Source organism: Palaemon carinicauda, chromosome 20 (genome assembly GCF_036898095.1).
Source record: "Palaemon carinicauda isolate YSFRI2023 chromosome 20, ASM3689809v2, whole genome shotgun sequence".
In the NCBI taxonomy this organism is placed as follows: Eukaryota; Metazoa; Arthropoda; class Malacostraca; order Decapoda; family Palaemonidae; genus Palaemon; species Palaemon carinicauda.
In genome coordinates this window covers 40506835-40533639 of record NC_090744.1, presented here as the reverse complement: position 1 = coordinate 40533639, position 26805 = coordinate 40506835, and the positions used below count along the sequence as shown (strand labels likewise).

Here is a 26805-nt window from a genome sequence, read left to right as displayed (position 1 = left end):
TATGAGAAAAATATCGGGTCTGATGATGCTGGTGTGACGGTCTGAACAATACCCAGGTCTCAGAATTCTCCTTGACATTGTATAATGGTTCTTTTCCGCCATTAGCTCGCTTCGCTTGCATGAAAATAAAACATCAAGCTCGTATGTACTGGCAAGCGGTAATGTTGAGCTGTGCACGCTAACATTACAGGAAAATAAAACATCAACCTCGTATGCACTGGCAAACGGTAATGTTCGCCCATGCGCAGATTATCAAGGAGAATTCTGAGACCGGAGATCGTTCAGACCGTCACACCGGCAAAGTCGTCTTTCAGTTGGCGTTTCGGGGAAGTAGAAAATGCTTTATTCGATTTTAAAGGTTACAAAATTCTTATACGTCAACGTTCTGTTGTAATTATGGCATTGGATTTTCATAGCATATTGTAAAAATAGCAAGAGTGAAGTCGAAAGAAAGTAAATGCGTAAATCTTAAAAGTAGTAGATGCACTTTACGAGTTGAGAATACAGATTAAAATAATGTTTTGACATAATTCTATTTGTAGTTTCGGATTCATGTTGCTTTAGTATGTGAATATGGTTACTAGTACATCTTCTGGTCTCAATCCTAACGGTAAAATGTAATGTTGATGTATGATTCAATTGCATACAACCATAGTAAAGGATTGTCCATGGTAAGGTTTAGAATATGAAGAGCAAATGTAGCTTCCTCCCTCATGCCTCCGTGGCACAATCGGTTAGCGCGTTCGGCTGTTAACCGAAAGGTTGGTGGTTCGAGCCCACCCGGGGGCGAATATTTTTATTTTCCTTGTCGTTTTATTTTATTTTTGTTTTCAACTTGCGATTAGAAAAATTTACAATCTCATATGCAGATTGAAAATTTATTTATTTTTCAATATATCTTAAATTGGTTGGCTTCAAAATAAAACTAGTTTATTATTCTCAAGAAATTGATGGAAATAAGTTCACGAGTACGCTGAGAACATAGAAGTGTAATAAGTAAACAATAAAGATTAAGCAATATATATATCGAGAGAGAGAGAGAGAGAGAGAGAGAGAGAGAGAGAGAGAGAGAGAGAGAGAGAGAGAGAGTGGTATGTGTACATACTTGCACAGTAATCAAATATATTTCATTGACTGGAGTAAAATACTATGCGAAAAGAGGTACTTCTAGATACCATGGCCAGAGAGAGAGAGAGAGAGAGAGAGAGAGAGAGAGAGAGAGAGAGAGAGAGAGACCTGACGTCTATGATGCTGCGTATGCCTACTTGAAATTTGGAATGTCTCTCGGACGTTTGTCTTGCTGATGTGACAGTGAATTGGCACTGCTTTCGACATTTGGAAACAGTGAAAAGGTAGAAATACTTGGAAACAGAAGATAGGTAGAGATGGTTTTAAAGAGAGGAAAGCTAGAGATGCTTTGAAGCAGAGGAAAGCTAGAAACTCTTGGAAAAAGATAAGGCATAGATGCTTTCAAACTGTGGAAAGGTAGAGATGATTTTTAATCAGGAATGATAGAAATGCTTGGAAACACGAAATGTGAAAGAGCTTGAAAACAGAGGAAAGGTAGATATGCTTGGAAGCCGAAGAAAGTTAGAGATGCTTGGGAGCCGAAGAAAGTTAGAGATGCTTGGAGCTAAAGGAAAGTGAGAGATGCTTGGAGCTAAAGGAAAGTTAGAGATGCTTGGAGCTAAAGGAAAGTTAGAGATGCTTGGAGCTATAGGAAAGTTAGAGATGCTTGGAACTAAAGGAAAGTTAGAGATGTTTGGAAGCCGAAGAAAGTTAGAGATGCTTGGAGCTAAAGGAAAGATAGAGATGCTTGGAAGCAGAAGAAAGCTACAGCTGCTTGGAGCCAGAAGAAAGTTAGAGATACTTGGAGCTAAAGGAAAGTTAGAGATGCTTGGAAGCCGAAGAAAGTTAGAGATACTTGGAGCTAAAGGAAAGTTAGAGATGCTTGGAAGCCGAAGAAAGTTAGAGATGCTTGGAGCTAAAGGAAAGTTAGAGATGCTTGGAAGCCGAAGAAAGTTGAAATGCTTGGAGCTAAAGGAAAGTTAGAGATGCTTGGAAGCCGAAGAAAGTTAGAGATGCTTGGAGCTAAAGGAAAGTTAGAGATGCTTGGAAAAAGTTGAAAGCCAGACATGCTTGGAAACAGGAGAGGTAGAGATGCTTGGAAATGGTGGAAAGGTAGAGGAGCTTGGGAACAGTGGGAAGTAGAGAAGTTTAGAAAGATAGAGAAAGTAGAAGTGCTTGGAAGTAGAGGGAAGTTAGAGATGCTTGGAAACAGGATAGGTAGAGATGCTTATAAATAGTGGAAAGGTAGAGAAGCTGCTTGGAAACAGTGGAAAGTAGAAACGTTTAGGATTAGAGGGAAAGTATAAGTGCTTGGAAACAGAGGAACGGTAGACATGCTTGGAAGCAGAGGAAAGTTGATGATGCTTGGAAGCAGATGAAAGACATAGATGCTTGGAAATAGTGGAAAGGTAGCGAAGCTTGGAAACAGTGGGAAGTAGAGATGTCTAGAAATAGAGAGAAATTTTCGTAGGAATGTTGGGAAACAGAGTAAAGGTGGAGATGCTGGAAGCTCATGAAAAGTAGAGTGGCCTTGAAACTGTGAAAGGTAGAGATAACTTAGGAGCAATACAAAGAATAGATATTTAGAAATAAAAAAAATGTAAAGGTTCTTAAAAATAGGACAATGATAGAGATGCTTGAAAGTAGTGAAATTCAGAGAGGCTGGAAGCAGTGAATGGCAGAAAGCCTTGGAAACAGTGAAGGATAGAGAGTATTGAAAACTGTGAAAGAGAGAGAGGTGTGAAAAAAGTTGATTGGTGAGGTGATAGGAAATAGTGGAAAGTAGAGATATTTAGATACAGTGGAAAGTAGAGATGCTTAGAAACAGTAAGGCTGAAATGCTTGGAAACATTATGGTAGAGAATGTAGAGAAGTTTGAAAATAGTGAACGGCAGAGGGACCATGGGAACAGCGGAAGGAAGAGAGACTTAGAGATTTTGGAAGGTAGAGTTGCTTGGAAACAGTTGAAGGTAGAAATGATGGGAAGCATTGGAGGGTACAAATTCCTTGGAAATAGTTGAAGAGAGATATGATTGGAGATTGTGGAAGGATGAGAGGCTTGGCAATAGTGGAAGGTAAAGATATACAAAAAAAAAAAAAAAATTAAAGGTAAAGATGCTAGGAAGAAGTGGGAAGTAGGGAAGTTTGGAAACAGTTGAAGGACGAAATCCTTAGAAATAATGGAACGTTTAAAGGTTTGGAAAGTGGAAGGTAGGTTAGGTAGAAGAAATGTTTGCCAACAGTGGAAGGCACATTCTCTGGAAATAGTGGAATTTACAGAGCTTGGAAATGGTGGAATGTATAGAATCTTCAAAACATTGGAAGATAGAGAGGCTTGGAAATCGTGGAACTAACGAGGCAAGAAATCAAGGGAAGTCAGAGTTTTTTTTGAAAAAAAGTTGAAAGTAGACGGATTTGACAACAGTGAGATCTCAAAAGACTTGGAAAGGGGGGGGGGGGGGGTTGGAGGTAGAGATGCATGGAAGCAGTGGAAGGCAACAATGATTGTAAACATTGAAGTGTTGAGACTCAGGGAAACAATGGAAGGAAATTATAATTCCTTTGAATGGTTGATGGGTTTGTTTGATATACAGTATCCAGTGGTAATTTGAATTATTTATTGATATGGAGGATGTTTGTATTTTAATACTACTACTACAGATTTACATAGAAAGTGGTCGATACAATAGATATAGTATAAAATGCGTCATTAGATTAGAAAGATACTATTTACTTCTACGCCCATATAAATGCTGATTATGAATTAGAGTAACAGCTGGCAAAAAACCCAAAACCTCTGCCAAGACTAAAAATTCCTTCCCTTCAAAGGTCTTTTATACAGATCCGGATCTTTCATAAAATCTCATCACTTATTGCGAGTCTTGATTCTCCCTTTGAGTGAAAACTGTCGTAAAATTCAATGTTTAGCGTTTTATGTAATCCTGTTACATAAAAAACTGTACTGAGGTGTTATAAATGTAATAAAAGTACTACCTTTTAATTATTGTTGGCGATGGGTAATGCTAACGTTGTTGAATATCAAGCTTTATGAGTTACAATAAAGAGGCCTGCCAGGGCCATGAATATAGAAATATGTAAGTGTAATAATATTAGTAACAACAATACTAATGATGATAACAATACAAGTTTTTTTTGAAGTTGGTAAAGTATTTGATAATGTCTCTCAATGTTACTGATTTTATATTTCTTCGTCATATTAAACCAACTGTCCTTATGATATCTAGTTCGAGTTGAACTAAGAAGACGTTTTGGATAATTTTTGGCAGGCGTATTTTGAAGTAATATTCTTTATCCATGTATAACCTTCACCACCATTAAGTTTTTCCATTCATTTTTTTTTTCTAATTTTTCGTTACTCTTCCATAAGCTTCACATTAGTTGCCATTTCTGATTTTTTTAATACTCAAAACATTTCCTTTCGAAAGGCGAATCTTATCTTTGTTTTTTACTTCTCTGAATAAAGTAAACACTGACGAGAGTATAACAAAAGCACAAAAGTAATGTTTTAGATGTTTTGGGTAATTTTGGTACTGGACATAATATTATTCTTTATCTATGTATTACCTTTACCCCCATTAAGTTTTTCCTTTTTCACACTTCACAACAATCCATAAACTTCACATCATTATTTGCCATTCTTGATCCTTTTAATACTTAAGACATTTCCTTTCGAAAGGTGAATTTTGTCTTTTTTTCCTTCTCTGAATAAAGTAAAAACTAACGAGAGTACGGCAGAAGGTAAATAATGTTGTATTCCTATTTGACACACACATACAGACACACACACACACACACATAAAGGCTCACGGATTATAGGAGCGCCAGTGTAGTAAAGCCAGGTTTTGTCTCCCTTCTCATGGCCGTTGTATGCAAATATACTGATTGAATTACATTATGCAGGATTAGTTCGCCGTTTTTTGTCACCTTTGTTCGCCGCCTCCTGTCTGCGTTGGCTAAATATTTGAGTTTTCCCCTTTGTTCCGTTTAAGTCTTGATGTCATACGTGTTTTACGTTGGTACAAGTTTATTTCGTTATTTCTTTATATTGAGCAGTAAAAGGTTCTGACGAATGGTCGTTTTTATATTATAACTTTTTCTCTAGAAGTAGTAGTAGTAGTAGTAGTAGTATCAACGATGCTATTTGCTACTGCACTTCCTATTAGTAAGTAACGTGTCATACATCCAATGGTTCTATTTTGTGTTTGACCTTTAGGAAAGAAACAGCTTGAGCACGTTTATTTTTATTATTACTTATTCTCTAGTAGTAGTAGTAGTAGTAGTAGTAGTAGTAGAAGTAGTATTAGTAGTAGTAGTATCAACGATGCTATTTGCTACGACGCTTACTATTAGCCAGTAATGTGTCACACATCGAATAATTTTATTTTTTATTTGACCTTTTGGAAAGAAACAGTCTGACCTTATAAGAAAAACAAATAAGTTGAACGAATATTTTTACATTTACTTGAACAACAGTCTGACCTTATAAGAAAAAATAAGTTGAACGAATATTTTGACATTTACTTGAACTTTTACATGTACCCAGCGCAATTATTTACGACGATAGCTGTCTTACTTTTATTGGGAATAGAACTTGACCTTTAATCCTATTTTGAATACATACAGATACCCATTATCCCATCCATGATGAGGGGAAAACATATATAATGCTAGGTCGAGTTATTTTAATGATTTTACTGTATTCCTACAGAATTATTATTATTATTATTATTATTATTATTATTATTATTATTATTATTACTTGTTAAGCCATAACCCTACTTGGAAAAGTAGGATGCTATAAGCCCAGGGGCTCCAACAAAGAAAATAGCCCAGTGAGGAAAGAAAACAAGGAAAAATAGAATATTTCAAGAACAGTAACATTGAAATAGATATTTCCTATGTAGATAACAAAAACTTTAACAAAACAAGAGGAAGATAAATACGATAGAATAGTGTGCCCGAGTGTACCCTCAAGCAAGAGGACTCTAATCCAAGACAGTGGAAGACCATGGTACAGAGGCTATGCCACTAACCAAGACTAGAGAACAATAGTTTGATTTTGGAGTGTCCTCTTAGAAGAGCTGCTTACCATAGGTAAAGAGTCTCTTGGACTATTGATTAGTCCATTGCGTTCTTAGATACCTTTTTTGTTTAAAAAACGAATTTTCACTTAAAAGATCTATGTTGGCCTGTTTATTTAGCGATAGATAGAAAAAGTATTCCACGAAACTCAGATATTCAATCCAAGTAGTAAGTTTGCTCTTTACATCTTTGTCAGTCTACAATTCTCTCTTTAATGTTCTCTCTCCCATTTTCTTATCTGTCATTTCCTTATCAGACTTTGCCAAACCCAAACACTTTATCATCTTGTTCATTGTTCAACTCACCTATAATTTTGTTTACTGTTCAACTCGCCTATCATCTTGTTCACTGTTCATTGTTCAACTCACCTATCATATTGTTTATTGTTCAACTCACCCATCCTCTCTACACACCCTAACCATTTCATAGCATACTGGTTTTGTTCATTTAACTCAAGTAAGTCTACTGGAAATCTCAACTAAGTATTCCAAAAATTTTATATACCCATCACTCACACATTTAAGACAGTAAGCTTATGTGTGATTTTAGCTTTTTGTAAACACTTTTAACTTCCATTTCTCTTGGTGTGCCATGATTGAACTTTATCAACGTCACTTTTCAGCATGAACTAAAATTAGAATTTTCATCATTCTCTCTCTCTCTCTCTCTCTCTCTCTCTCTCTCTCTCTCTCTCTCTCTCTCTCTCTCTCTCTCTCTCTCTCTCATATGTTTGTTTTTACTGTCATTAATTGCAAAGGCCAGTTGTGCTGATCTGATTTTTTCTCTAAATATAAACAAATTATAATTTTTCATTTCACAACCTTTAAACGAAAAGTTTCTGATGCTTTTGATCCACATTAGTGACGCTGGCCTTGACATTTGTTTGTTAATACTATTACAACAATTGGCTATTTAATATAATGCTGTTTATAAAAAAGTAAATGTTGAGGTACAAATTTTGTTAGAAAGTCGAGAGATAAACCTGGTGTCCTTTCCTTTGTTCTTTTTACATAGTTTTTATTTTTACCATTTTATTTTTTTAGTATATTGCGTAGAATCATTGTTTTTTATATCTATAATACCTATTTAGTATATTGCGTAGGTTCATTGTTTTTCATAACTATAAAGCCCTAGTTTCTTGTTAGTTTACGCACTTGGTTTTCCAGAAAACTTCATTTGATTTTCTATGAAGCTTATATGGAGATCACGGTGCCTTGATATTTATGATAATATGGTAATTAAAGTTTAGATTTTCTTTCGAAAATTGTACTTTCTTATCTATGGTGATTTGTTTTAATCGGTAATGGAAGCTACATGCTGTTACAGATAACCAAGTCAGGTATCTCGTTCCATTTACTGTAAAACAGTGCGGATTATTATTATCATCCTAAGCTTGAAAGAGACTGTAGATATCAACAACAACAACAACAACAACAACAACAACAACAACAATAACATTAACAATAATAATGTTAAATCACCTTCATTTGCTAGCTGTTTATGCTTGTGATTCTATTTATCTTTTTTCTTCCCTTTTTTCAATCAGTGTGAGGTTTAGGTTCTTGTCCATATAGATATACATGTTCAATGAATGATGATAATATCCCATATATAATAAAGAGCAAGTGTCTAGCTATATATAATTGTTTACGGTCATGTTAAGTGGCATTGCTAAACGTATAACTACTCTGTTTCTCTCTGTCCTACTGGAGAAGGAAGAGGAAATAGTCATACCCTGGTGAAAGGGGGTTACCCCGAGAAGAAAGGTGGGGAGTGGGAATGGTTGAATCTGTGTGTACATATCTATCGAAATGTTTAGCCGTTATTTTTGATGAGTAGCTTACACTAGTAAGGATAATAATTACGAATACTCACCTGTACACCTGTAAAAAGGCAGTGGCACTTACACATGGTATACCTGTGTGCTATGTCCTCTCTCTCTCTGGGGCATCTCGGCCGGGCCATATATATCGCACGTGTGATCAAACACCGCGGGGGGAAACATCCGGCTTAAGGAGGTTCTTAATCTGACAAACAGGTTCTTGTCAGCTCCGCTGGTGTGAAATCCCAAGCTCCCCAAAACACGAGCCGCCGAGATAAGGGAGGTAACCCTATTCCTCCGAAGCCTCTTGCCTGATCTCGAGTAGACAAACGCACCAGCATCATCATAGACGTCAGCTCTCTCTCTCTCTCTCTCTCTCTCTCTCTCTCTCTCTCTCTCTCTCTCTCTCTCTCTCTCTCTCTCTCTCTCTCTCTCTCATATTAGGTGCTTATATATAACAAAAACTTATTAGCTATCTATGAATAGTCAAATATATGTATACTTTTCTCGGATATAGCCTACATGCATATATACACACATACACACACCTATTTATATATATATATATATATATATATATATATATATATATATATATATATATATATTATATATATATATATTTATATATATATATTTATATATATATATATTTATATATATACATATACATATGTATATATATATTTATATATAAATAAATATATATATATATATACTATATATACATTATATATATGTATACTATATATACATATATATATATATATATATATATATATATATATATATATATATATATATATGTATATATATATATATATATCATCAGCAGCAGCTGTTACTTCTCCACTCCAGAACAAAATCTTCTGACATGTCCTTCCACTTTCGTCTGTTTGTGGTCTTTCTATGCCAATCCACACCTTCAAATTTTCTTAGTTTGTCAATCCATCGTCTTCTCTTCCTTCCCTTCCTTTTACAATTTCTAGGGACCCATTCTGTTATTCCTAATGACCATATATTATCTGTAGGCTAATTTTAATTATATGTCCTGCCCATGTCCATTTCTTTTTCCTACATGTTGTTAGAATATCCTCTACTTTATGTAGTATAGTATGCTTTATTATCCATGTTGCTATTTTCTGTTTCTTAGTGTTATTCCCATCATTATTCTTTCCATTGCTCTCTGAGTTGTAACTAACTTATGTTCTAAGGCTTCAGTAAAGCTCCATGTTTCTGATGTATGAGTTAGAACTGGTTGGACCATCTTATTAAATACTTTTCTTTCTAGAGAATGTGGCATTTTACATTTCATAATCTTATTTTGTTTTCCAAAAGTTCTCCATCCCATGCTTACATTATTATTATTATTATTATTATTATTATTATTATTATTATTATTATTATTATTATTATTATTATCAGCTAAGCTACAACCCTAGTTGGAAAAGCAAGAGGCTATAAGCCCAAGGGCTCCAACAGGGAAAAATAGCCCAGTGAGGAAAGGAAATAAGGAAGTAAATAATCAATATAAGAAGTAATGAAAAATTAAAATAGAATATTTCAAAAACATTAAAACAGATATTTGATATATAAACTATAAAAGGACTTATGTAAGCCTGTCCAACTTGAAAATATTTGCTGTGAGTTTGAACTTTTTGAAGTTCTACTGATTCAACTACCCGATAAGGAAGATCATTCTGCAACTTGTTGACAGCTGGAATAAAACTTCTAGAGTACTGTGTAGTATTGAGCCTCATGTTGGAGAAGGCCTGGCTATTAGAATTAACTGCATACCTAGTGTTACGAACAGGATGGAACTGTCCGGGAAGATCTGAATATAAAGGATTGTCAGAATTATGAAAAATCTTATGCAACATGCATAATGAATTAATTGAACGACGGTGCCAGAGATTAATATTTAGATCAGGAATAGGAAATTTAATAGACCGTAAGTTCCTGAAGACCAGACAGGAGAATGATACTCGAAACAAGGTAAAATGCAAGAATTAAAACACTTCTTCAGAATAGATTGATCATCAAAAATCTTGAAAGACTTTCTTAATAAGCTAATTTTTTGCGCAATTGAAGAAGACACAGACCTAATGTGTTTCTCAAAAGCATTTTATTGTATAACGATAGTTATTTATTTTTTAACTATCAATAATTATACTCATCGAGGATGCTTTACTTGCATGTGGCTTTCATTTCAGTTTTGTTAGGTTTGTTTTTGCCATTATTTTACTTACTAATTCACTTTGTACCCCCGAAGAAGTGTACGCAATACACAAAAGCTCTTGGTACCAGGTCTTTCACTTTCCTGTTTCCTGTGGATTTTACACACACACACACACACACACACACACACACACACACACACACACACATATATATATATATATATATATATATATATATATATATATATATATATATATATTTGTGTATATATGTATATATATATATATATATATATATATATATATATATAGTGTATATATGTATATATATATATATATATATATATATATATATATATATATATATATATATATATATATATATATATGTATATATATATGTATATATGTATATGTATATATATATATATGTATATATATGTATATATATATATATATATATATATATATATATATATATATATATATATATATATATGTATATATATATATATATATATATATATATATATATATATATATATATATATATATATATATATATATATATAATTTTTTTTTTGCATTTACCCAACCTCTTTTAGTATCAGAGAGAATGACGGCCTTCAAAGTTGCGCGGTGCCACTTTACTTTTCATAACTTACTCATAAATATCTGATCTTATCGATCAGATAATTCACGACACGCTTGATATTGTTATACTTTGGGACCTTAATTTTAATTTATGGCTCTGGTCTTCAGTGCCGAGTGTTGATGTGGTCCTAGGCTACGAAACTCAGTGGTAAAAAGAATAAAGTTATATTTGAAATGAAAAAGTTTCTATATCGAGTCTTTGTTACGTGATTTATTTTTTAGATTTTAGGTTTTATTAGGGGGAGGTGTTTAAGAATTGCTCGTGGTCCGTGAGTTAGTGTTCAGTGCCTCGAGAGTGATGTGTCATTTTTCTTTTCTTTTTTTCCTTTTTCTTTTTAGCATGTGATTCCCCCCAAAAAATTAGAAAGAGAGGTGAGGATAGGAAGGAGGTGAAGAGGAATTGCGAGTAATACATTAGGTTTTGAAGAAAAGGTTAAAACGAAGGGAAATACAATCCGTAAGGAAGTCCTTCTATCTTTTGTGTAAAGAAGATTGTTGTTATGATTTGGTCACACTTAGCATTTCATGCCTCATTCATACATACATATACCAAGGCACTTACCCCAATTTTGGGGGGTAGCCGACATCAACAAATGAAACAAAACAAAAAAGGGGACCTCTACTCTCTACGTTCCTCCAGCCTGGTGTCTTTTTCATGTTTTGGCTCAGTGTTACGGTGGCTTCTTTAAGGAAGTTCCAATAGGTTCTCACTATTATCAATTTCATCATTAAAACTTCTTTCTTAGCGTAGAGGGACATTTTTATCGTTATTGCTATAATTCATGTCTGGACTTGGACTTTTAATAAATTTGACCATTTGAGTGATAAAGTTTTGAACTAGTTAACATTGTTAACATGATAAAATGGTAATTCAATACACCTCGTAAGAAAGATAAAGTCTAAACAATAAACCCTAGAAGTGCACTTTTTAAAAAATTGTTTTTCACACTACAACCAAGTTTCACTGAACTTGGATCCGGACTATTATCATTACCTATGTCAACGAAGTTGGGGGGCGGTTATGTTTTCGCCCATGTTTTTCAGTTTGTCTGTTTGTTTGTTTGCTTGTGAACAACTTTCCGGCCACAGTTTTACTTATAGAGTTGCGACATTTTCAGAGATTAATCATTATGTTAAGCAGTGGAAGTGATTCGATTTTGAAAGTCCTAGGTCAAAGGTCAAGGTCGAGCTATAGGTCGAGAAATAAGCTGACGTGGCGGAGGCCTGCACTCTCAGAGTTCTTTTCTAGTTATTGTCATTTCTATTTAGTTAAAACTTAGGTATTAACCTTTATAGGCTAGATTTGCTCTTCTCTTTCCTCACGTATCAAAGATGTGAAAATAGTGTCTATATTAGTGATCTCAATTGCTTCATCGAGTGTATAATCTTTTTGGTATTATAGTTATGATGGTACATAATATGCGTAGCTACACATTCTTATGAAGCAAACAAGGGAAACTAGTCGACCACTAAACATTCAATAGACTGAAATGTTAGCATGTGAAAAATAAGATCAAATAGATTAAAGGAACTTGAAAATAGGATTTGATAATGGTAAATATTGTTGTTTTATATAGGATAACACGAATTGTTCAAGAAACCGATAATATAAATTTGTTTTTGTTTTGTTTTTCGATACGTTTGTAGGGATGAATAGCCAGGTATTCGAATTCCTTCTTCATCTTTGGTATAATTTTAAAGGATTGCGACGTTTCTTACAAAAAAATGATCAATTCCCAAAATTATGTAATCTATTTGGCACCGAGGTACTTCATGATATTCATAGTTTTGAAGACCTAGCAGGTTACGGTCTATCATTTTCATTTGCATATTTTTTATCTATTTATCAAGAAGAGCATTTCTCAGTAAAACGCAAAATTGTCTAGTAGTCACTGATGTAATTGTTTTTAACGATGTATATTTTGAAAGCATTTCGTAATTGTATAGATGTTCATCTGATTGTGCCTAAATGGTAATTCCATATGTATATAATATAGGATTAAATATTTATACTCCCTGGTCTCATCGGTTTACACCAAGTGATCAAAACGATTGAATGTAATTGAAATGCTTGCACAATAGATGGCGCTGTAAGATGCATTCTCTCGTGCGACCGATCATTCTTGTGCAGCCCCTGTGGCCCAATGGATAAGGCACTGGCCTCCTAAGCCAGGGATTGGGGGTTCGAGTCCCCCCAGGGGTTAATGTGATTTTAAGCCACATTTCGCTGCTATATATTAATTATAGTAGTTATGTTTGTCGCAGTATGTTTCTAAGTATGCAGTGATTGATATGAAGCCCCTGTGGCCTAATGGATAAGGCATTGGCCTCCTAAGCCAGGGATTGGGGGTTCGAGTCCCCCCAGGGGTTACGTGGTAGACTTTTATTTGCTAGTATTTGGCAATAAACCTATTTATAAAAAGGACAAAGACACAGACCCAGGGTTAGTGTGCATGAAGCCCCTGTGGCCCAATGGATAAGGCATTGGCCTCCTAAGCCAAGGATTGGGGGTTCGAGTCCCCCCAGGGGTTACGTGGTAGAATTTTATTTGGTAGTATTTAGCAATAAACCTATTTTAAATATGACAAAGGCACAGACCCAGGGGTGGTGTGTATGAAGCCCTTATGGCCCAAAGGGTGAGGCATTAGCCTCCTAAGCCAAGGATTCGGGGTTCGAGTCCCACAGGGGTTGCTTGGTAGACTTTTATTTGCTAGTGTTTAGCATTAAACCTATTTATAAATAGGACAAAGGCACAGCCCTAGGGGTATTGTGTGTGAAGCCCCTGTGGCCCAATGGATAAGGCATTGGCCTCCTAAGCCAAGGATTGGGGGTTCGAGTCCCCCCAGGGGTTACGTGGTAGATTTTTATTTAGTAGTGTTTGACAATAAACCTATTTATAAATAGGACAAAGACACAGACCCAGGGGTGATGTGTATGAAGCCCCTGTGGCCCAATGGATAAGGCATTGGCCTCCTAAGCCAAGGATTGGGGGTTCGAGTCCCCCCAGGGGTTACGTGGTAGATTTTTATTTAGTAGTGTTTGACAATAAACCTATTTATAAATAGAACAAAGACACAGACCCAGGTGTATTGTGTTTGAAGCCCCTGTGGCCCAATGGATAAGGCATTGGCCTCCTAAGCCAAGGATTGGGGGTTCGAGTCCCCCCAGGGGTTATGTGGTAGACTTTTATTTGCTAGTATTTAGTAATAAACCTTTGTATAAATAGGACAAAGGCACAGACCCAGGGGAGGTGTGTATGAAGCCCCTGTGGCCCAATGGATAAGGCATTGGCCTCCTAAGCCAAGGATTGGGGGTTCGAGTCCCCCCAGGGGTTACGTGGTAGACTTTTATTTGCTAGTATTTAGTAATAAACCTTTGTATAAATAGGACAAATGCACAGACCCAGGTGTGTTTTGTACGAAGCCCCTGTGGCCCAATGGATAAGGCATTGGCCTCCTAAGCCAAGGATTGGCGGTTCGAGTCCCCCCAGGGGTTACGTGGTAGATTTTTATTTAGTAGTGTTTGACAATAAACCTATTTATAAATAGAACAAAGACACAGACCCAGGGGTGGTGTGTTTGAAGCCCCTGTGGCCCAATGGATAAGGCATTGGCCTCCTAAGCCAAGGATTGGGGGTTCGAGTCCCCCCAGGGGTTATGTGGTAGACTTTTATTTGCTAGTATTTAGTAATAAACCTTTGTATAAATGGGACAAAGGCACAGACCCAGGGGAGGTGTGTATGAAGCCCCTGTGGCCCAATGGATAAGGCATTGGCCTCCTAAGCCAAGGATTGGGGGTTCGAGTCCCCCCAGGGGTTACGTGTTAGACTTTTATTTGCCAGTATTTAGTAATAAACCTTTGTATAAATAGGACAAATGCACAGACCCAGGTGTGTTTTGTATGAAGCCCCTGTGGCCCAATGGATAAGGCATTGGCCTCCTAAGCCAAGGATTGGGGGTTCGAGTCCCCCCAGGGGTTACGTGGTAGACTTTTATTTGCCAGTATTTAGTAATAAACCTTTGTATAAATAGGACAAATGCACAGACCCAGGTGTGTTTTGTATGAAGACCCTGTGGCCCAATGGATAAGGCATTGGCCTCCTAAGCCAAGAATTGGGGGTTCGAGTCCCCCCAGGAGTTCATGGTGTTTTGAATGTACTTTGGATAAAATGTCGTCATTTCAGGACAACCTTAACGTAAGCTTTCTTGCAGGTTTGATGAGATTGTAATGTCATAATGAATCGATAAGATCCACTTGCTAGAGGACAAATCAATGATAGCATACAAGGCTACATGAAAGTGCAATAAAACGTTGATGGGTGAAAATTTATCATCGGATTCAAATTAGGTTCGATTATAGTAATGCGGTATTTGAATCCACGTAGCAATTGCTCATAGGAGGGGCTTTATTTGAATCATCGTTGACTATATAATGTCCGATGGATAAGTATACTTAAGCAATGAGTACACTTTTGCAAAATGCAAAAATTGAATTAATCTGTAGCTTCCAAAAAACTAAGTTTACAGATTTAGCATGAAGCTTATATAGCCAAGCATAGTGATAATGTTACATAAAAAAAACCCGGGGTTATTTCATAATGGACTTTGGTTGGCCAATAAGAAACCCCAATACCAATTCACATTGGTCTAATATAATCATAAAAGGCCCCTGTGGACCTAACCCAAGGATTGGGGGTTCGAGTCCCCCCAGGATTTATACGGTTTTAAATGAATATTTCGGTGCTAAGTGTTTTTCATGAACACCCACATTTGTAAGATTTGGATCAAATGTCTGAAACTATTTTTTAAAAAGGGCCGGTGGCCTTAATTGGTAAAGCATTGTCCTCCCAAGCCAGAGATTTGGGGATGCGAGTCCCCCCTGGGGTTAAAGAGACTTTTAATCATATCTTGAGTGGCAATTACAGTTATAAGAAATTAAGGTATTTGCAAGAATGTGAATGAAAGTATTTCTTGATAGGTTTCCAACAGTCTTCTAAGCAAAGGATATACCGCTTGAGAGTTAGGGGTCCTTTGACTGGCCAGACAGTACTACATTGGATCCTTCTCTCTGGTTACGGTTCTTTCCCTTTGCCTACACAGACACTGAATAGGCTGGCCTATTCTTTACAGATTTTCCTCTGTCCTCATACACCTGACAACACTGAGATTACCAAACAATTCACCTAAGGGGTTAACTATGACAATGTAATTGTTCAATGGCTACTTTCCTCTTGGTAAGGGTAGAAGAGACTCTTTAGCTATGGTAAGCAGCTCTTCTGGGAGAAGGACACTCCAAAATCAAACCATTGTTCTCTAGTCTTGGGTAGTGCTATAGCCTCTGTACCAGGGTCTTCCACTGTCTTGGATTAGAGTTCTCTTGGTTGAGGGTACACTCGGGCACATTGTTCTATCTAGTTTCTCTTCCTCTTGTTTTGTTGAAGTTTTTGTTGTTTATATAGGAAATATTTATTTTAGTATTGTTAGTATTCTTAAAATATTTTATTTTTCCTTGTTTCCTTTCCTCACTGGGCTATTTTCCCTGTTGGGGCCCCTGGGCTTATAGCATCCTGTTTTTCCGACTAGGGTTGTACATTAGCATTTGATAATAATGATAATAGTAATAATAATAATAATAATAATATAAAGTTCTAGTTGACAACTTGCATTAACAGGCTATAAGAAATTAGCGTATTTGCAAATGATTCAGAACGAAAGGGAATGTAACTTAAAGGTTACCGGTATAGTTTTCTACGCCAAGGACAAATTACAGTACCATGAGCCAGTTTTGGAAGGGTAATAACAAAACTAATACTATGACATTTTATAACAAACAATATTTTGATATATAGGAGTATGTTATAGGTACAGTATTCAAGGCAATGAAATAGGCACAATTGAGTAATTAGAATGAATATATTTGACACGCAATATTTGTTAAACTTTAGAATTGTGTGATGTGATGGTAACAGACGAAGAAAAGCATATATGTATAGGTTTTCCTTACCAATGCTTCTGTGGCATTATTGAAGAAGCATTGGTTTCTTTGTTATAAACACTTGATTTCAATAGGAAAGTATTTCCATCGCAAATGAGTTTTTTCAAAATCTAATTTGATTCATGTTTGGTATCAATATTTTCTTCAGGTGCTTATAAGATGGACCTGTGTTGCAGGGATTGAGTCATAAACCTTTAAAGCAGGGAATGGCATTTTAAATCTCCCTCGTGGTTTGTTCAATATAGATGCCTGATAACAATTTGCCAATAAACTGATGAAAAATGCTTTTACAATAACTCATGCACGCAATGTCCTCGTGAATAAATAGATATTGAATTTGCAATCTAAGCCGGGATTCTTGGTTTGCTCTCCCCTCCCCCCCCTCTTGGATTGTCTAATAAATTTTTATATGACAATATAAGACAATAAATCAATTAAATTAGACACGTATCACTGTGTAATGGGAGTATATATAATGCTCTTTACTCAATGCATAAGACGTGATTACCTATTAAATTTGGTTTTCGAACACTATGCATTAAATGGATGAAAATTAAGATTAAGACATTTTAGCTTCTCATTTAAAACATGTAGCCCCTGTGGCCCAATGGATAAGGCATTGGCCTCCTAAGCCAAGGATTGGGGGTTCGAGTCCCCCCAGGGGTTGTCTGAGTGGGTTTTATTTACCCATACTGTATATCAAATTGGGGAAAATTAAGTTAAAGCATCACCAGACAAAGACAGTATGTACAAGAACTCTGTGGCCCGATAGTTATGGCAATTTGAAAATAAAAGCAGAAAGACAGATCAATAGAATAAATGATTACGAAAACAAGTGTAAAATAAAAACAAACAGCATCAAATTTCAAAAAATAAACCAACAGTAAATAACATAAATATTTCATTTAACAACGAAGTTAAAATCCTTGGTCTCTCTATCAAAAGAACTATAGAATAAGCTGCCATATCAAACAAAAACTCCAATTGGCAAAACACAGAAAAGGAGCATTAAAACGTTTCAAACTATTGGATAAAAACATGAGAATAAATCTCTACAAAAGCCTAATAAGACCTCTATTCGAATATCCAATAGCACCAGCATGCACAATGGCTCATTCAAAGATGAGAACACCACAAAAATTCCAAAGTGGGAACATAAGAAACACACATGGCTAAACCTTAATAATAAGAATAATAGATAATAATAATAATAATAATAATAATAATAATAATAATAATAATAATAATAATGAAACACTACATAACATACAATCTCAAACCAGTAAACGTCAGGTGCCACAGAAGAGCCACACAAGCCTGGGAAAGATTAAAAAACATTTACCCAGAACTTGCAACAACTAGTGAGGAAATATCTGACACACAAAAGGAGCATTCCTGGTGGAAAAGGATAGCTCCTGTCATTGCTCAGGACGAACCAAATCCAGAGTATTAAAATAAAACAATAAAACAAAAAGTAGACAAACATAAATAAATAAACAAGTCCCAGAAAAGGAATAATCATGAAAACACAAGTCCCTAGGAAGCTGGCAATAGAACTCACCTCCTGGAAGTCCACAAGGCATGATGTTCGCACACACAAAAAAAGAAAAACACCCAACAACAAAGAGCTATTGGGTCTGCCCCAATCTTTTCACCTCCCAAAGTGCTTCATTTTAACACTTTTTCCCTCCATTCCTTCCAATCCTAATTCCCCCTTCCCTCCCCCACCTATCCTATCCCCCTATACTGTAGCTGTAACTGTAGATATGGCATTTAAGTCAGGGATTGGTGATTTGAATCACCCCTGGAGTTGCCTGATATTCTGATTTCTCAGTATTTAACCTTAAAGTGATTTTAATTAGAACAAAACCCACCTGCAGGGCAGCTTGCATAGGACTCTGGATGAGATAATTTTCTTTCCAATCTAGGTATTGGGAGTTTCAGTTCTCTGAAAGTTGGCAAATAGATTTCCCTCTGATAATATTTAACAGTAAAGCAGTTAAGACTAGGACAGAGAAACAGCAGTAAAGGGTTTATGGTTATGGACCAGTGAATAATCTATTGGCCTCTTAACCCAAGGGTTTTGTTGTTTGTATTCCCAAGAATTGTTTAGATATATTTATTTATTATTAATGCTGCACAATAAATTAGCTGAAAATATGACAAAGGCTCACAAGGCAAAGGAATCGTGAGTATGTCAAATAAGGCCCCTGTGTCCCACTGACTAATACAATGGCCTTCTAAGACAATGATTGGGTGTTTGAAATTCCCCAGGGGTATCATAATATATTTTAAATTGCTAATACTTTCCAATTAACTAGGTAACTTTAGCCCCATTCATGTTTCCTTCTTTTCCATCTTGTTGCTCAACCTATCAATATTTTGCTTCGTAGTGTAACAGCAAGTTTTTCCCCTCAGTTGCACTTGGGCTGTAAAAGGTCTCACAAGCGTCATCACTGGGGTATATAGCTATAAATCATAAATTCAAATTAAACTATTCAGTTAAAAATAGTATATGACAGTAGCCCAGGGTAGCCGTGTATAAGACCCTTATGTTCCAATGGAAAAAAAGGCATTGACCTCATGAGCCAAGGATTAGAAGTTTGTGTCTCAGGCAGTCCCTGATAGGCTTTTATTTACTAATAATTAGCTATTACATATTATAGATATGACAAAAGCACAACACCTAATGGTAAGTAGTAGACTAGTAGTTTGGATAAGGCACCAGCCACCCGTTGACATAATACCTCTAGGGGTATTGGATCTTTTGGCAGGCCAGAAAATAGTAGATTGGACGAACTCTAGTTATGGCTCATGTAATCCTTTGCCTACACATACACCGAATAGTCTGGCCTATTCTTTATACATTCTCCTCTTTCCTCATACACCTCACAACGCAAAGTTAACCAAACAGTTCTTCACACAAGGGGTTAACTATTGCACTGTAATTGTTCAGTAGTTACTTTCCACTTGATATGGGAAGAAGAGACTCTTTAGCTATGGTAAGCAGCTCTTTTAGAAGAAGGTCAATCCAAAATCAAACCATTGTTCTCTAGTCTGGTGTAGTGCCAGAGCCTCTGTACCATGGTCTTTCACTGTTTTGGGGTGGAATTCTCTTACTTGAGGGTACACTCAGGCACACTATTCAATTTGTTGCCTTATATCTTTTCCTTACTAGGATATTTTCCCTGTAATAGCCCATGGGTTCTTAGCATCTTGCTTTCCCAACTAGAGTATAGCTTAGCAAGTAATGATAATAATAATACTAATATGAAGAAGGTCCCTGTGATCCAACGAATAAGACATTTGCCTTCTAAGGCAAGGATTTGGTGTTTGGGTACCCCAGGGGTTACCTGATAGATTTTGGTGTACTAATATGAAACAATAAATCTATTTATAAATAGGAAAAAGGCACAGGAGCCAAGATTGGTGTGCATGAAGCTCCTGTGGCCCAATGGATAAGGCATTGCCTCCTAAGCCAAGGATTGGGGGTTCGAGTTCCCCCAGGGGTTTCATTGTAGATTTTGATTTGCTAATTCTAACAATAAACATGTTTCTAAATAGGACAAAGGCACAGGGGCCAATGGTGGTTTTTTTGAAGCCCCTGTAGTCCAATGGATAAGCCATTGGCCTCCTAAGCCAAGGATTGGGGGTTCGGGTCTCCCAAGGTTTACCTGGTAGACTTTTATTTGCTATTATTTAGCAATAAACCTTTTATAAATAGTACAAAAGCACAGAGACCAGTAGTGATTTGTATGAAGCCCCTGTGGCCCAATGGATAAGACATTGGCCTCCTAAGCCCAGGGTTGGGGGTTCGAGTCCCCCCAAGGATTACGTGGTAGACTTTTATTTGCTAGTATTTAGAAATAGACATATTTATGAATAGGTCAAAGACACATACCCAGGGGATGTATGTATGAAGCCCCTGTGGCCCAATGGATAAGGGATTGGCCTCTTAAGCCAAGGATTGGGGGTTCGAGTTCCCCAAGGGGTTACCTGGTAGCCTTTTATTTTTTAGAATATAACATTAAACGTATTTATTAATGGGACAATGACCTAGGACACATGGGTGGTTTGCATGAAGCCCCTGTGGCCCAATGGATAAGGCATTGGCCTTCTAAGCCAAGGATTGGGGCTTTCGAGTTCCCCAGGGGTTACCTAATAGCCATATATTTGCTAATATTTAACAATAAACATATTTATAAATTGGACAAAGGCACAGGAGCCATGGGTGGTTTGCATGAAGCCCCTGTGGCACAATGGAAAAGGCATTAGCCTTACATGGTAGGCTTTTATTTGCTAGTATTTAGCAATAAACCTATATATGAATAGAACAAAGGCATAGACCCAGGGGTGTAGTGTATGAAGCCCCTGTGGCCCAATGGATAAGGCATTGGCCTCCTAAGCCAAGGATTGGGGGTTCGAGTCCCCCCAGGGGTTACATGGTAGACTTTTATTTGCTAGTATTTGGCAATAAACCTATTTATAAATAGGACAAAGGCACAGACCCAGGGTACGTGTGTATGAAGCCCCTGTGGCCCAATGGATAAGGCATTGGCCTCCTAAGCCAAGGATTGGGGGTTCGAGTCCCCCCAGGGGTTACATGGTAGACTTTTATTTGCTAGTATTTGGCAATAAACCTATTTATAAATAGGTCAAAGGCACAGACCCAGGGGTGTAGTTTATGAAGCCCCTGTGGCCCAATGGATAAGGCATTGGCCTCCTAAGCCAAGGATTGGGGGTTCGAGTCCCCCCAGGGGTTACGTGGTAGACTTTTATTTGCTAGTATTTAGCAATAAACCTATTTATAAATAGGTCAAAGGCACAGACCCAGGGGTGTAGTTTATGAAGCCCCTGTGGCCCAATGGATAAGGCATTGGCCTCCTAAGCCAAGGATTAGGGGTTCGAGTCCCCCCAGGGGTTACGTGGTAGACTTTTATTTGCTAGTGTTTAGCTTTAAACCTATTTATAAATAGGAGAAAGCCACAGCCCCAGGGGTGTTATGTATGAAGCCCCTGTGGCCCAATGGATAAGGCATTGGCCTCCTAAGCCAAAGATTGGGGGTTCGAGTCCCCCCAGGGGTTACGTGGTAGACTTTTATTTGCTAGTATTTGGCAATAAACCTATTTATAAATAGGACAAAGGCACAGACCCAGGGGAGGTGTGTATGAAGCCCCTGTGGCCCAATGGATAAGGCATTGGCCTCCTAAGCCAAGGATTGGGGGTTCGAGTCCCCCCAGGGGTTACGTGGTAGACTTTTATTTGCTAGTATTTAGCAATAAACCTATTTATAAATAGGTCAAAGGCACAGACCCAGGGGTGTAGTTTATGAAGCCCCTGTGGCCCAATGGATAAGGCATTGGCCTCCTAAGCCAAGGATTGGGGGTTCGAGTCCCCCCAGGGGTTACGTGGTAGACTTTTATTTGCTAGTGTTTAGCTTTAAACCTATTTATAAATAGGAGAAAGCCACAGCCCCAGGGGTGTTATGTATGAAGCCCCTGTGGCCCAATGGATAAGGCATTGGCCTCCTAAGCCAAAGATTGGGGGTTCGAGTCCCCCCAGGGGTTACGTGGTAGACTTTTATTTGCTAGTATTTGGCAATAAACCTATTTATAAATAGGACAAAGGCACAGACCCAGGGGAGGTGTGTATGAAGCCCCTGTGGCCCAATGGATAAGGCATTGGCCTCCTAAGCCAAGGATTGGGGGTTCGAGTCCCCCCAGGGGTTACGTGGTAGACTTTTATTTGGTAGTATTTAGCAATAAACCTATTTATAAATAGGAGAAAGCCACAGCCCCAGGGGTGTTATGTATGAAGCCCCTGTGGCTCAATGGATAAGGCATTGGCCTCCTAAGCCAAGGATTGGGGGTTCGAGTCCCCCCAGGGGTTACGTGGTAGACTTTTATTTGCTAGTATTTGGCAATAAACCTATTTATAAATAGGACAAAGGCACAGACCCAGGGGTGTTGTATATGAAGCCCCTGTGGCCCAATGGATAAGGCATTGGCCTCCTAAGCCAAGGATTGGGGGTTCGAGTCCCGCCAGGGGTTACGTGGTAGACTTTTATTTGGTAGTATTTAGCAATAAACCTATTAATAAATAGGAGAAAGCCACAGCCCCAGGGGTGTTATGTATGAAGCCCCTGTGGCCCAATGGATAAGGCATTGGCCTCCTAAGCCAAGGATTGGGGGTTCGAGTCCCCCCAGGGGTTACGTGGTGGACTTTTATTTGCTAGTATTTAGCAATAAACCTATTTATAAATAGGTCAAAGGCACAGACCCAGGGGTGTAGTTTATGAAGCCCCTGTGGCCCAATGGATAAGGCATTGGCCTCCTAAGCCAAGGATTGGGGGTTCGAGTCCCCCCAGGGGTTACGTGGTAGACTTTTAATTGCTAGTGTTTAGCTTTAAACCTATTTATAAAAAGGACAAAGACACAGACCCAGGGGTGTTATATATGAAGCCCCTGTGGCCCAATGGATAAGGCATTGGCCTCCTAAGCCAAGGATTGGGGGTTCGAGTCCCCCCAGGGGTTACGTGGTAGACTTTTATTTGCTAGTATTTAGCAATAAACCTATTTATAGATAGGTCAAAGGCACAGACCCAGGGGTGTAGTTTATGAAGCCCCTGTGGCCCAATGGATAAGGCATTGGCCTCCTAAGCCAAGGATTGGGGGTTCGAGTCCCCCCAGGGGTTACGTGGTAGACTTTTAATTGCTAGTGTTTAGCTTTAAACCTATTTATAAAAAGGACAAAGACACAGACCCAGGGGTGTTATATATGAAGCCCCTGTGGCCCAATGGATAAGGCATTGGCCTCCTAAGCCAAGGATTGGGGGTTCGAGTCCCCCCAGGGGTTACGTGGTAGACTTTTATTTGCTAGTATTTAGCAATAAACCTATTTATAGATAGGTCAAAGGCACAGACCCAGGGGTGTAGTTTATGAAGCCCCTGTGACCCAATGGATAAGGCATTGGCCTCCTAAGCCAAGGATTGGGGGTTCGAGTCACCCCAGGGGTTACGTGGTAGACTTTTATTTGCTAGTGTTTAGCTTTAAACCTATTTATAAATAGGAGAAAGCCACATCCCAAGGGGTGTTATATATGAAGCCCCTGTGGCCCAATGGATAAGGCATTGGCCTCCTAAGCCAAGGATTGGGGGTTCGAGTCCCCCCAGGGGTTACGTGGTAGACTTTTATTTGCTAGTATTTAGCAATAAACCTATTTATAGATAGGTCAAAGGCACAGACCCAGGGGTGTAGTTTATGAAGCCCCTGTGACCCAATGGATAAGGCATTGGCCTCCTAAGCCAAGGATTGGGGGTTCGAGTCCCCCCAGGGGTTACGTGGTAGACTTTTATTTGCTAGTATTTGGCAATAAACCTATTTATAAATAGGACAAAGGCACAGACCCAGGGGAGGTGTGTATGAAGCCCCTGTGGCCCAATGGATAAGGCATTGGCCTCCTAAGCCAAGGATTGGGGGTTCGAGTACCCCCAGGGGTTACGTGGTAGACTTTTATTTGCTAGTATTTGGCAATAAACCTATTTATAAATAGGTCAAAGGCACAGACCCAGGGGTGTAGTTTATGAAGCCCCTGTGGCCCAATGGATAAGGCATTGGCCTCCTAAGCCAAGGATTGGGGGTTCGAGTCCCCCCAGGGGTTACGTGGTAGACTTTTATTTGCTAGTGTTTAGCTTTAAACCTATTTATAAATAGGAGAAAGCCACAGCCCCAGGGGTGTTATATATGAAGCCCCTGTGGCCCAATGGATAAGGCATTGGCCTCCTAAGCCAAGGATTGGGGGTTCGAGTCCCCCCAGGGGTTACGTGGTAGACTTTTATTTGCTAGTGTTTAGCTTTAAACCTATTTATAAATAGGAGAAAGCCACAGCCCCAGGGGTGTTATATATGAAGCCCCTGTGGCCCAATGGATAAGGCATTGGCCTCCTAAGCCAAGGATTGGGGGTTCGAGTCCCCCCAGGGGTTACGTGGTAGACTTTTATTTGCTAGTGTTTAGCTTTAAACCTATTTATAAATAGGAGAAAGCCACAGCCCCAGGGGTGTTATATATGAAGCCCCTGTGGCCCAATGGATAAGGCATTGGCCTCCTAAGCCAAGGATTGGGGGTTCGAGTCCCCCCAGGGGTTACGTGGTAGACTTTTATTTGCTAGTATTTGGCAATAAACCTATTTATAAATAGGACAAAGGCACAGACCCAGGGGAGGTGTGTATGAAGCCCCTGTGGCCCAATGGATAAGGCATTGGCCTCCTAAGCCAAGGATTGGGGGTTTGAGTCCCCCCAGGGGTTACATGGTAGACTTTTATCTGCTAGTATTTGGCAATAAACCTATTTATAAATAGGACAAAGGCACAGACCCAGGGGTGTTGTGTATGAAGCCCCTGTGGCCCAATGGATAAGGCATTGGCCTCCTAAGCCAAGGATTGGGGGTTCGAGTCCCCCCAGGGGTTACGTGGTAGACTTTTATTTGGTAGTATTTAGCAATAAACCTATTTATAAATAGGACAAAGGCACAGACCCAGGTGAGGTGTGTATGAAGCCCCTGTGGCCCAATGGATAAGGCATTGGCCTCCTAAGCCAAGGATTGGGGGTTCGAGTCCCCCCAGGGGTTACGTGGCAGACTTTTATTTGGTAGTATTTGACAATAAACCTATCTATAAATAGGACAAATGCACATACCCAGGGGTGGTGTGTATGAAGCCCCTGTGGCCCAATGGATAAGGCATTGGCCTCCTAAGCCAAGGATTGGGGGTTCGAGTCCCCCCAGAGGTTACGTGGTAGACTTTTATTTGATAGTGTTTAGCATTAAACCTATTTATAAATAGGACAAAGGCACAGCCCCAGGGGTGTTGTGTATGAAGCCCCTGTGGCCCAATGGATAAGGCATTGGCCTCCTAAGCCAAGGATTGGGGGTTCGAGTCCCCCCAGGGGTTACGTGGTAGACTTTTATTTGCTAGTATTTAGCAATAAACCAATTTATAAATAGGACAAAGACACAGACCCAGGGGCAATGTGCATGAAGCCCCTGTGGCCCAATGGATAAGGCATTGGCCTCCTAAGCCAAGGATTGGGGGTTCGAGTCCCCCCAGGGGTTATGTGATAGACTTTTATTTGGTAGTATTTAGCAATAAACCTATTTATAAATAGGTCAAATGCACAGACCCAGGGGTGTTGTGTATGAAGCCCCTGTGGCCCAATGGATAAGGCATTGGCCTCCTAAGCCAAGGATTGGGGGTTTGAGTCCCCCCAGGGGTTACGTGGTAGACTTTTATTTGCTAGTATTTAGCAATAAACTTATTCATAAATAGGATAAAGGCCCATACCCAGGGGTGTTGTGTATGAAGCCCCTGTGGCCCAATGGATAAGGCATTGGCCTCCTAAGCCAAGGATTGGGGGTTCGAGTCCCCCCAGGGGTTACGTGTTAGACTTTTATTTGGTAGTATTTAGCAATAAACCTATTTATAAATAGGTCAAAGACACAGCCCCAGGGGTGTTGTGTATGAAGCCCCTGTGGCCCAATGGATAAGGCATTGGCCTCCTAAGCCAAGGATTGGGGGTTCGAGTCCCCCCAGGGGTTACGTGATAGAATTTTATTTGGTAGTATTTAGCAATAAACCTATTTATAAATAGGTCAAACGCACAGACCCAGGGGTGTTGTGTATGAAGCCCCTGTGGCCCAATGGATAAGGCATTGGCCTCCTAAGCCAAGGATTGGGGGTTCGAGTCCCCCCAGGGGTTACGTGATAGACTTTTATTTGGTAGTATTTAGCAATAAACCTATTTATTAATAGGTCAAAGACACAGCCCCAGGGGTGTTGTGTATGAAGCCCCTGTGGCCCAATGGATAAGGCATTGGCCTCCTAAGCCAAGGATTGGGGGTTCGAGTCCCCCCAGGGGTTACGTGATAGACTTTTATTTGGTAGTATTTAGCAATAAACCTATTTATAAATAGGTCAAAGGCACAGACCC

The 26805-nt window shown here is 38.6% G+C and overlaps 1 protein-coding gene and 47 non-coding genes across 48 annotated transcripts; all 48 read left to right on the top strand.

The window, feature by feature from the left end:
- The first annotated feature begins 715 nt into the window (after positions 1-715).
- TRNAN-GUU (transfer RNA asparagine (anticodon GUU)) lies at positions 716-789 on the top strand. Its single transcript has one exon. It is a non-coding gene; the product is annotated as a tRNA-Asn (tRNA).
- Positions 790-1650: 861 nt separating this feature from the next.
- Positions 1651-2052, top strand: LOC137659746 (probable cation-transporting ATPase 1). The gene has a single exon (XM_068394558.1). The coding sequence runs from the start codon at positions 1651-1653 to the stop codon at positions 2050-2052; it is 402 nt and encodes a 133-aa protein (XP_068250659.1).
- Positions 2053-12957: 10905 nt separating this feature from the next.
- Positions 12958-13030, top strand: TRNAR-CCU (transfer RNA arginine (anticodon CCU)). Its single transcript has one exon. It is a non-coding gene; the product is annotated as a tRNA-Arg (tRNA).
- A 94-nt stretch (positions 13031-13124) lies between these two features.
- TRNAR-CCU (transfer RNA arginine (anticodon CCU)) lies at positions 13125-13197 on the top strand. Its single transcript has one exon. It is a non-coding gene; the product is annotated as a tRNA-Arg (tRNA).
- An 88-nt stretch (positions 13198-13285) lies between these two features.
- On the top strand, positions 13286-13358 carry TRNAR-CCU (transfer RNA arginine (anticodon CCU)). Its single transcript has one exon. It is a non-coding gene; the product is annotated as a tRNA-Arg (tRNA).
- A 247-nt stretch (positions 13359-13605) lies between these two features.
- TRNAR-CCU (transfer RNA arginine (anticodon CCU)) lies at positions 13606-13678 on the top strand. The gene has a single exon. It is a non-coding gene; the product is annotated as a tRNA-Arg (tRNA).
- An 88-nt stretch (positions 13679-13766) lies between these two features.
- TRNAR-CCU (transfer RNA arginine (anticodon CCU)) lies at positions 13767-13839 on the top strand. The gene has a single exon. It is a non-coding gene; the product is annotated as a tRNA-Arg (tRNA).
- An 88-nt stretch (positions 13840-13927) lies between these two features.
- Positions 13928-14000, top strand: TRNAR-CCU (transfer RNA arginine (anticodon CCU)). The gene has a single exon. It is a non-coding gene; the product is annotated as a tRNA-Arg (tRNA).
- An 88-nt stretch (positions 14001-14088) lies between these two features.
- TRNAR-CCU (transfer RNA arginine (anticodon CCU)) lies at positions 14089-14161 on the top strand. The gene has a single exon. It is a non-coding gene; the product is annotated as a tRNA-Arg (tRNA).
- An 88-nt stretch (positions 14162-14249) lies between these two features.
- TRNAR-CCU (transfer RNA arginine (anticodon CCU)) lies at positions 14250-14322 on the top strand. The gene has a single exon. It is a non-coding gene; the product is annotated as a tRNA-Arg (tRNA).
- An 88-nt stretch (positions 14323-14410) lies between these two features.
- Positions 14411-14483, top strand: TRNAR-CCU (transfer RNA arginine (anticodon CCU)). The gene has a single exon. It is a non-coding gene; the product is annotated as a tRNA-Arg (tRNA).
- An 88-nt stretch (positions 14484-14571) lies between these two features.
- On the top strand, positions 14572-14644 carry TRNAR-CCU (transfer RNA arginine (anticodon CCU)). Its single transcript has one exon. It is a non-coding gene; the product is annotated as a tRNA-Arg (tRNA).
- Positions 14645-14732: 88 nt separating this feature from the next.
- Positions 14733-14805, top strand: TRNAR-CCU (transfer RNA arginine (anticodon CCU)). The gene has a single exon. It is a non-coding gene; the product is annotated as a tRNA-Arg (tRNA).
- Positions 14806-17414: 2609 nt separating this feature from the next.
- TRNAR-CCU (transfer RNA arginine (anticodon CCU)) lies at positions 17415-17487 on the top strand. Its single transcript has one exon. It is a non-coding gene; the product is annotated as a tRNA-Arg (tRNA).
- Positions 17488-21188: 3701 nt separating this feature from the next.
- Positions 21189-21261, top strand: TRNAR-CCU (transfer RNA arginine (anticodon CCU)). Its single transcript has one exon. It is a non-coding gene; the product is annotated as a tRNA-Arg (tRNA).
- Positions 21262-21349: 88 nt separating this feature from the next.
- TRNAR-CCU (transfer RNA arginine (anticodon CCU)) lies at positions 21350-21422 on the top strand. The gene has a single exon. It is a non-coding gene; the product is annotated as a tRNA-Arg (tRNA).
- Positions 21423-21510: 88 nt separating this feature from the next.
- On the top strand, positions 21511-21583 carry TRNAR-CCU (transfer RNA arginine (anticodon CCU)). The gene has a single exon. It is a non-coding gene; the product is annotated as a tRNA-Arg (tRNA).
- An 88-nt stretch (positions 21584-21671) lies between these two features.
- On the top strand, positions 21672-21744 carry TRNAR-CCU (transfer RNA arginine (anticodon CCU)). The gene has a single exon. It is a non-coding gene; the product is annotated as a tRNA-Arg (tRNA).
- An 88-nt stretch (positions 21745-21832) lies between these two features.
- Positions 21833-21905, top strand: TRNAR-CCU (transfer RNA arginine (anticodon CCU)). Its single transcript has one exon. It is a non-coding gene; the product is annotated as a tRNA-Arg (tRNA).
- An 88-nt stretch (positions 21906-21993) lies between these two features.
- Positions 21994-22066, top strand: TRNAR-CCU (transfer RNA arginine (anticodon CCU)). Its single transcript has one exon. It is a non-coding gene; the product is annotated as a tRNA-Arg (tRNA).
- An 88-nt stretch (positions 22067-22154) lies between these two features.
- TRNAR-CCU (transfer RNA arginine (anticodon CCU)) lies at positions 22155-22227 on the top strand. The gene has a single exon. It is a non-coding gene; the product is annotated as a tRNA-Arg (tRNA).
- Positions 22228-22315: 88 nt separating this feature from the next.
- TRNAR-CCU (transfer RNA arginine (anticodon CCU)) lies at positions 22316-22388 on the top strand. Its single transcript has one exon. It is a non-coding gene; the product is annotated as a tRNA-Arg (tRNA).
- Positions 22389-22476: 88 nt separating this feature from the next.
- On the top strand, positions 22477-22549 carry TRNAR-CCU (transfer RNA arginine (anticodon CCU)). Its single transcript has one exon. It is a non-coding gene; the product is annotated as a tRNA-Arg (tRNA).
- Positions 22550-22637: 88 nt separating this feature from the next.
- Positions 22638-22710, top strand: TRNAR-CCU (transfer RNA arginine (anticodon CCU)). Its single transcript has one exon. It is a non-coding gene; the product is annotated as a tRNA-Arg (tRNA).
- An 88-nt stretch (positions 22711-22798) lies between these two features.
- TRNAR-CCU (transfer RNA arginine (anticodon CCU)) lies at positions 22799-22871 on the top strand. The gene has a single exon. It is a non-coding gene; the product is annotated as a tRNA-Arg (tRNA).
- Positions 22872-22959: 88 nt separating this feature from the next.
- TRNAR-CCU (transfer RNA arginine (anticodon CCU)) lies at positions 22960-23032 on the top strand. Its single transcript has one exon. It is a non-coding gene; the product is annotated as a tRNA-Arg (tRNA).
- Positions 23033-23120: 88 nt separating this feature from the next.
- TRNAR-CCU (transfer RNA arginine (anticodon CCU)) lies at positions 23121-23193 on the top strand. Its single transcript has one exon. It is a non-coding gene; the product is annotated as a tRNA-Arg (tRNA).
- Positions 23194-23281: 88 nt separating this feature from the next.
- Positions 23282-23354, top strand: TRNAR-CCU (transfer RNA arginine (anticodon CCU)). Its single transcript has one exon. It is a non-coding gene; the product is annotated as a tRNA-Arg (tRNA).
- Positions 23355-23442: 88 nt separating this feature from the next.
- Positions 23443-23515, top strand: TRNAR-CCU (transfer RNA arginine (anticodon CCU)). The gene has a single exon. It is a non-coding gene; the product is annotated as a tRNA-Arg (tRNA).
- Positions 23516-23603: 88 nt separating this feature from the next.
- Positions 23604-23676, top strand: TRNAR-CCU (transfer RNA arginine (anticodon CCU)). The gene has a single exon. It is a non-coding gene; the product is annotated as a tRNA-Arg (tRNA).
- Positions 23677-23925: 249 nt separating this feature from the next.
- On the top strand, positions 23926-23998 carry TRNAR-CCU (transfer RNA arginine (anticodon CCU)). The gene has a single exon. It is a non-coding gene; the product is annotated as a tRNA-Arg (tRNA).
- Positions 23999-24086: 88 nt separating this feature from the next.
- On the top strand, positions 24087-24159 carry TRNAR-CCU (transfer RNA arginine (anticodon CCU)). Its single transcript has one exon. It is a non-coding gene; the product is annotated as a tRNA-Arg (tRNA).
- An 88-nt stretch (positions 24160-24247) lies between these two features.
- Positions 24248-24320, top strand: TRNAR-CCU (transfer RNA arginine (anticodon CCU)). The gene has a single exon. It is a non-coding gene; the product is annotated as a tRNA-Arg (tRNA).
- An 88-nt stretch (positions 24321-24408) lies between these two features.
- TRNAR-CCU (transfer RNA arginine (anticodon CCU)) lies at positions 24409-24481 on the top strand. Its single transcript has one exon. It is a non-coding gene; the product is annotated as a tRNA-Arg (tRNA).
- An 88-nt stretch (positions 24482-24569) lies between these two features.
- TRNAR-CCU (transfer RNA arginine (anticodon CCU)) lies at positions 24570-24642 on the top strand. Its single transcript has one exon. It is a non-coding gene; the product is annotated as a tRNA-Arg (tRNA).
- An 88-nt stretch (positions 24643-24730) lies between these two features.
- Positions 24731-24803, top strand: TRNAR-CCU (transfer RNA arginine (anticodon CCU)). The gene has a single exon. It is a non-coding gene; the product is annotated as a tRNA-Arg (tRNA).
- Positions 24804-24891: 88 nt separating this feature from the next.
- Positions 24892-24964, top strand: TRNAR-CCU (transfer RNA arginine (anticodon CCU)). The gene has a single exon. It is a non-coding gene; the product is annotated as a tRNA-Arg (tRNA).
- An 88-nt stretch (positions 24965-25052) lies between these two features.
- On the top strand, positions 25053-25125 carry TRNAR-CCU (transfer RNA arginine (anticodon CCU)). Its single transcript has one exon. It is a non-coding gene; the product is annotated as a tRNA-Arg (tRNA).
- An 88-nt stretch (positions 25126-25213) lies between these two features.
- On the top strand, positions 25214-25286 carry TRNAR-CCU (transfer RNA arginine (anticodon CCU)). The gene has a single exon. It is a non-coding gene; the product is annotated as a tRNA-Arg (tRNA).
- Positions 25287-25374: 88 nt separating this feature from the next.
- Positions 25375-25447, top strand: TRNAR-CCU (transfer RNA arginine (anticodon CCU)). Its single transcript has one exon. It is a non-coding gene; the product is annotated as a tRNA-Arg (tRNA).
- An 88-nt stretch (positions 25448-25535) lies between these two features.
- On the top strand, positions 25536-25608 carry TRNAR-CCU (transfer RNA arginine (anticodon CCU)). The gene has a single exon. It is a non-coding gene; the product is annotated as a tRNA-Arg (tRNA).
- An 88-nt stretch (positions 25609-25696) lies between these two features.
- On the top strand, positions 25697-25769 carry TRNAR-CCU (transfer RNA arginine (anticodon CCU)). Its single transcript has one exon. It is a non-coding gene; the product is annotated as a tRNA-Arg (tRNA).
- An 88-nt stretch (positions 25770-25857) lies between these two features.
- On the top strand, positions 25858-25930 carry TRNAR-CCU (transfer RNA arginine (anticodon CCU)). Its single transcript has one exon. It is a non-coding gene; the product is annotated as a tRNA-Arg (tRNA).
- Positions 25931-26018: 88 nt separating this feature from the next.
- On the top strand, positions 26019-26091 carry TRNAR-CCU (transfer RNA arginine (anticodon CCU)). Its single transcript has one exon. It is a non-coding gene; the product is annotated as a tRNA-Arg (tRNA).
- Positions 26092-26179: 88 nt separating this feature from the next.
- Positions 26180-26252, top strand: TRNAR-CCU (transfer RNA arginine (anticodon CCU)). The gene has a single exon. It is a non-coding gene; the product is annotated as a tRNA-Arg (tRNA).
- Positions 26253-26340: 88 nt separating this feature from the next.
- TRNAR-CCU (transfer RNA arginine (anticodon CCU)) lies at positions 26341-26413 on the top strand. The gene has a single exon. It is a non-coding gene; the product is annotated as a tRNA-Arg (tRNA).
- An 88-nt stretch (positions 26414-26501) lies between these two features.
- On the top strand, positions 26502-26574 carry TRNAR-CCU (transfer RNA arginine (anticodon CCU)). The gene has a single exon. It is a non-coding gene; the product is annotated as a tRNA-Arg (tRNA).
- An 88-nt stretch (positions 26575-26662) lies between these two features.
- On the top strand, positions 26663-26735 carry TRNAR-CCU (transfer RNA arginine (anticodon CCU)). The gene has a single exon. It is a non-coding gene; the product is annotated as a tRNA-Arg (tRNA).
- The last annotated feature ends 70 nt before the right edge of the window (positions 26736-26805 follow it).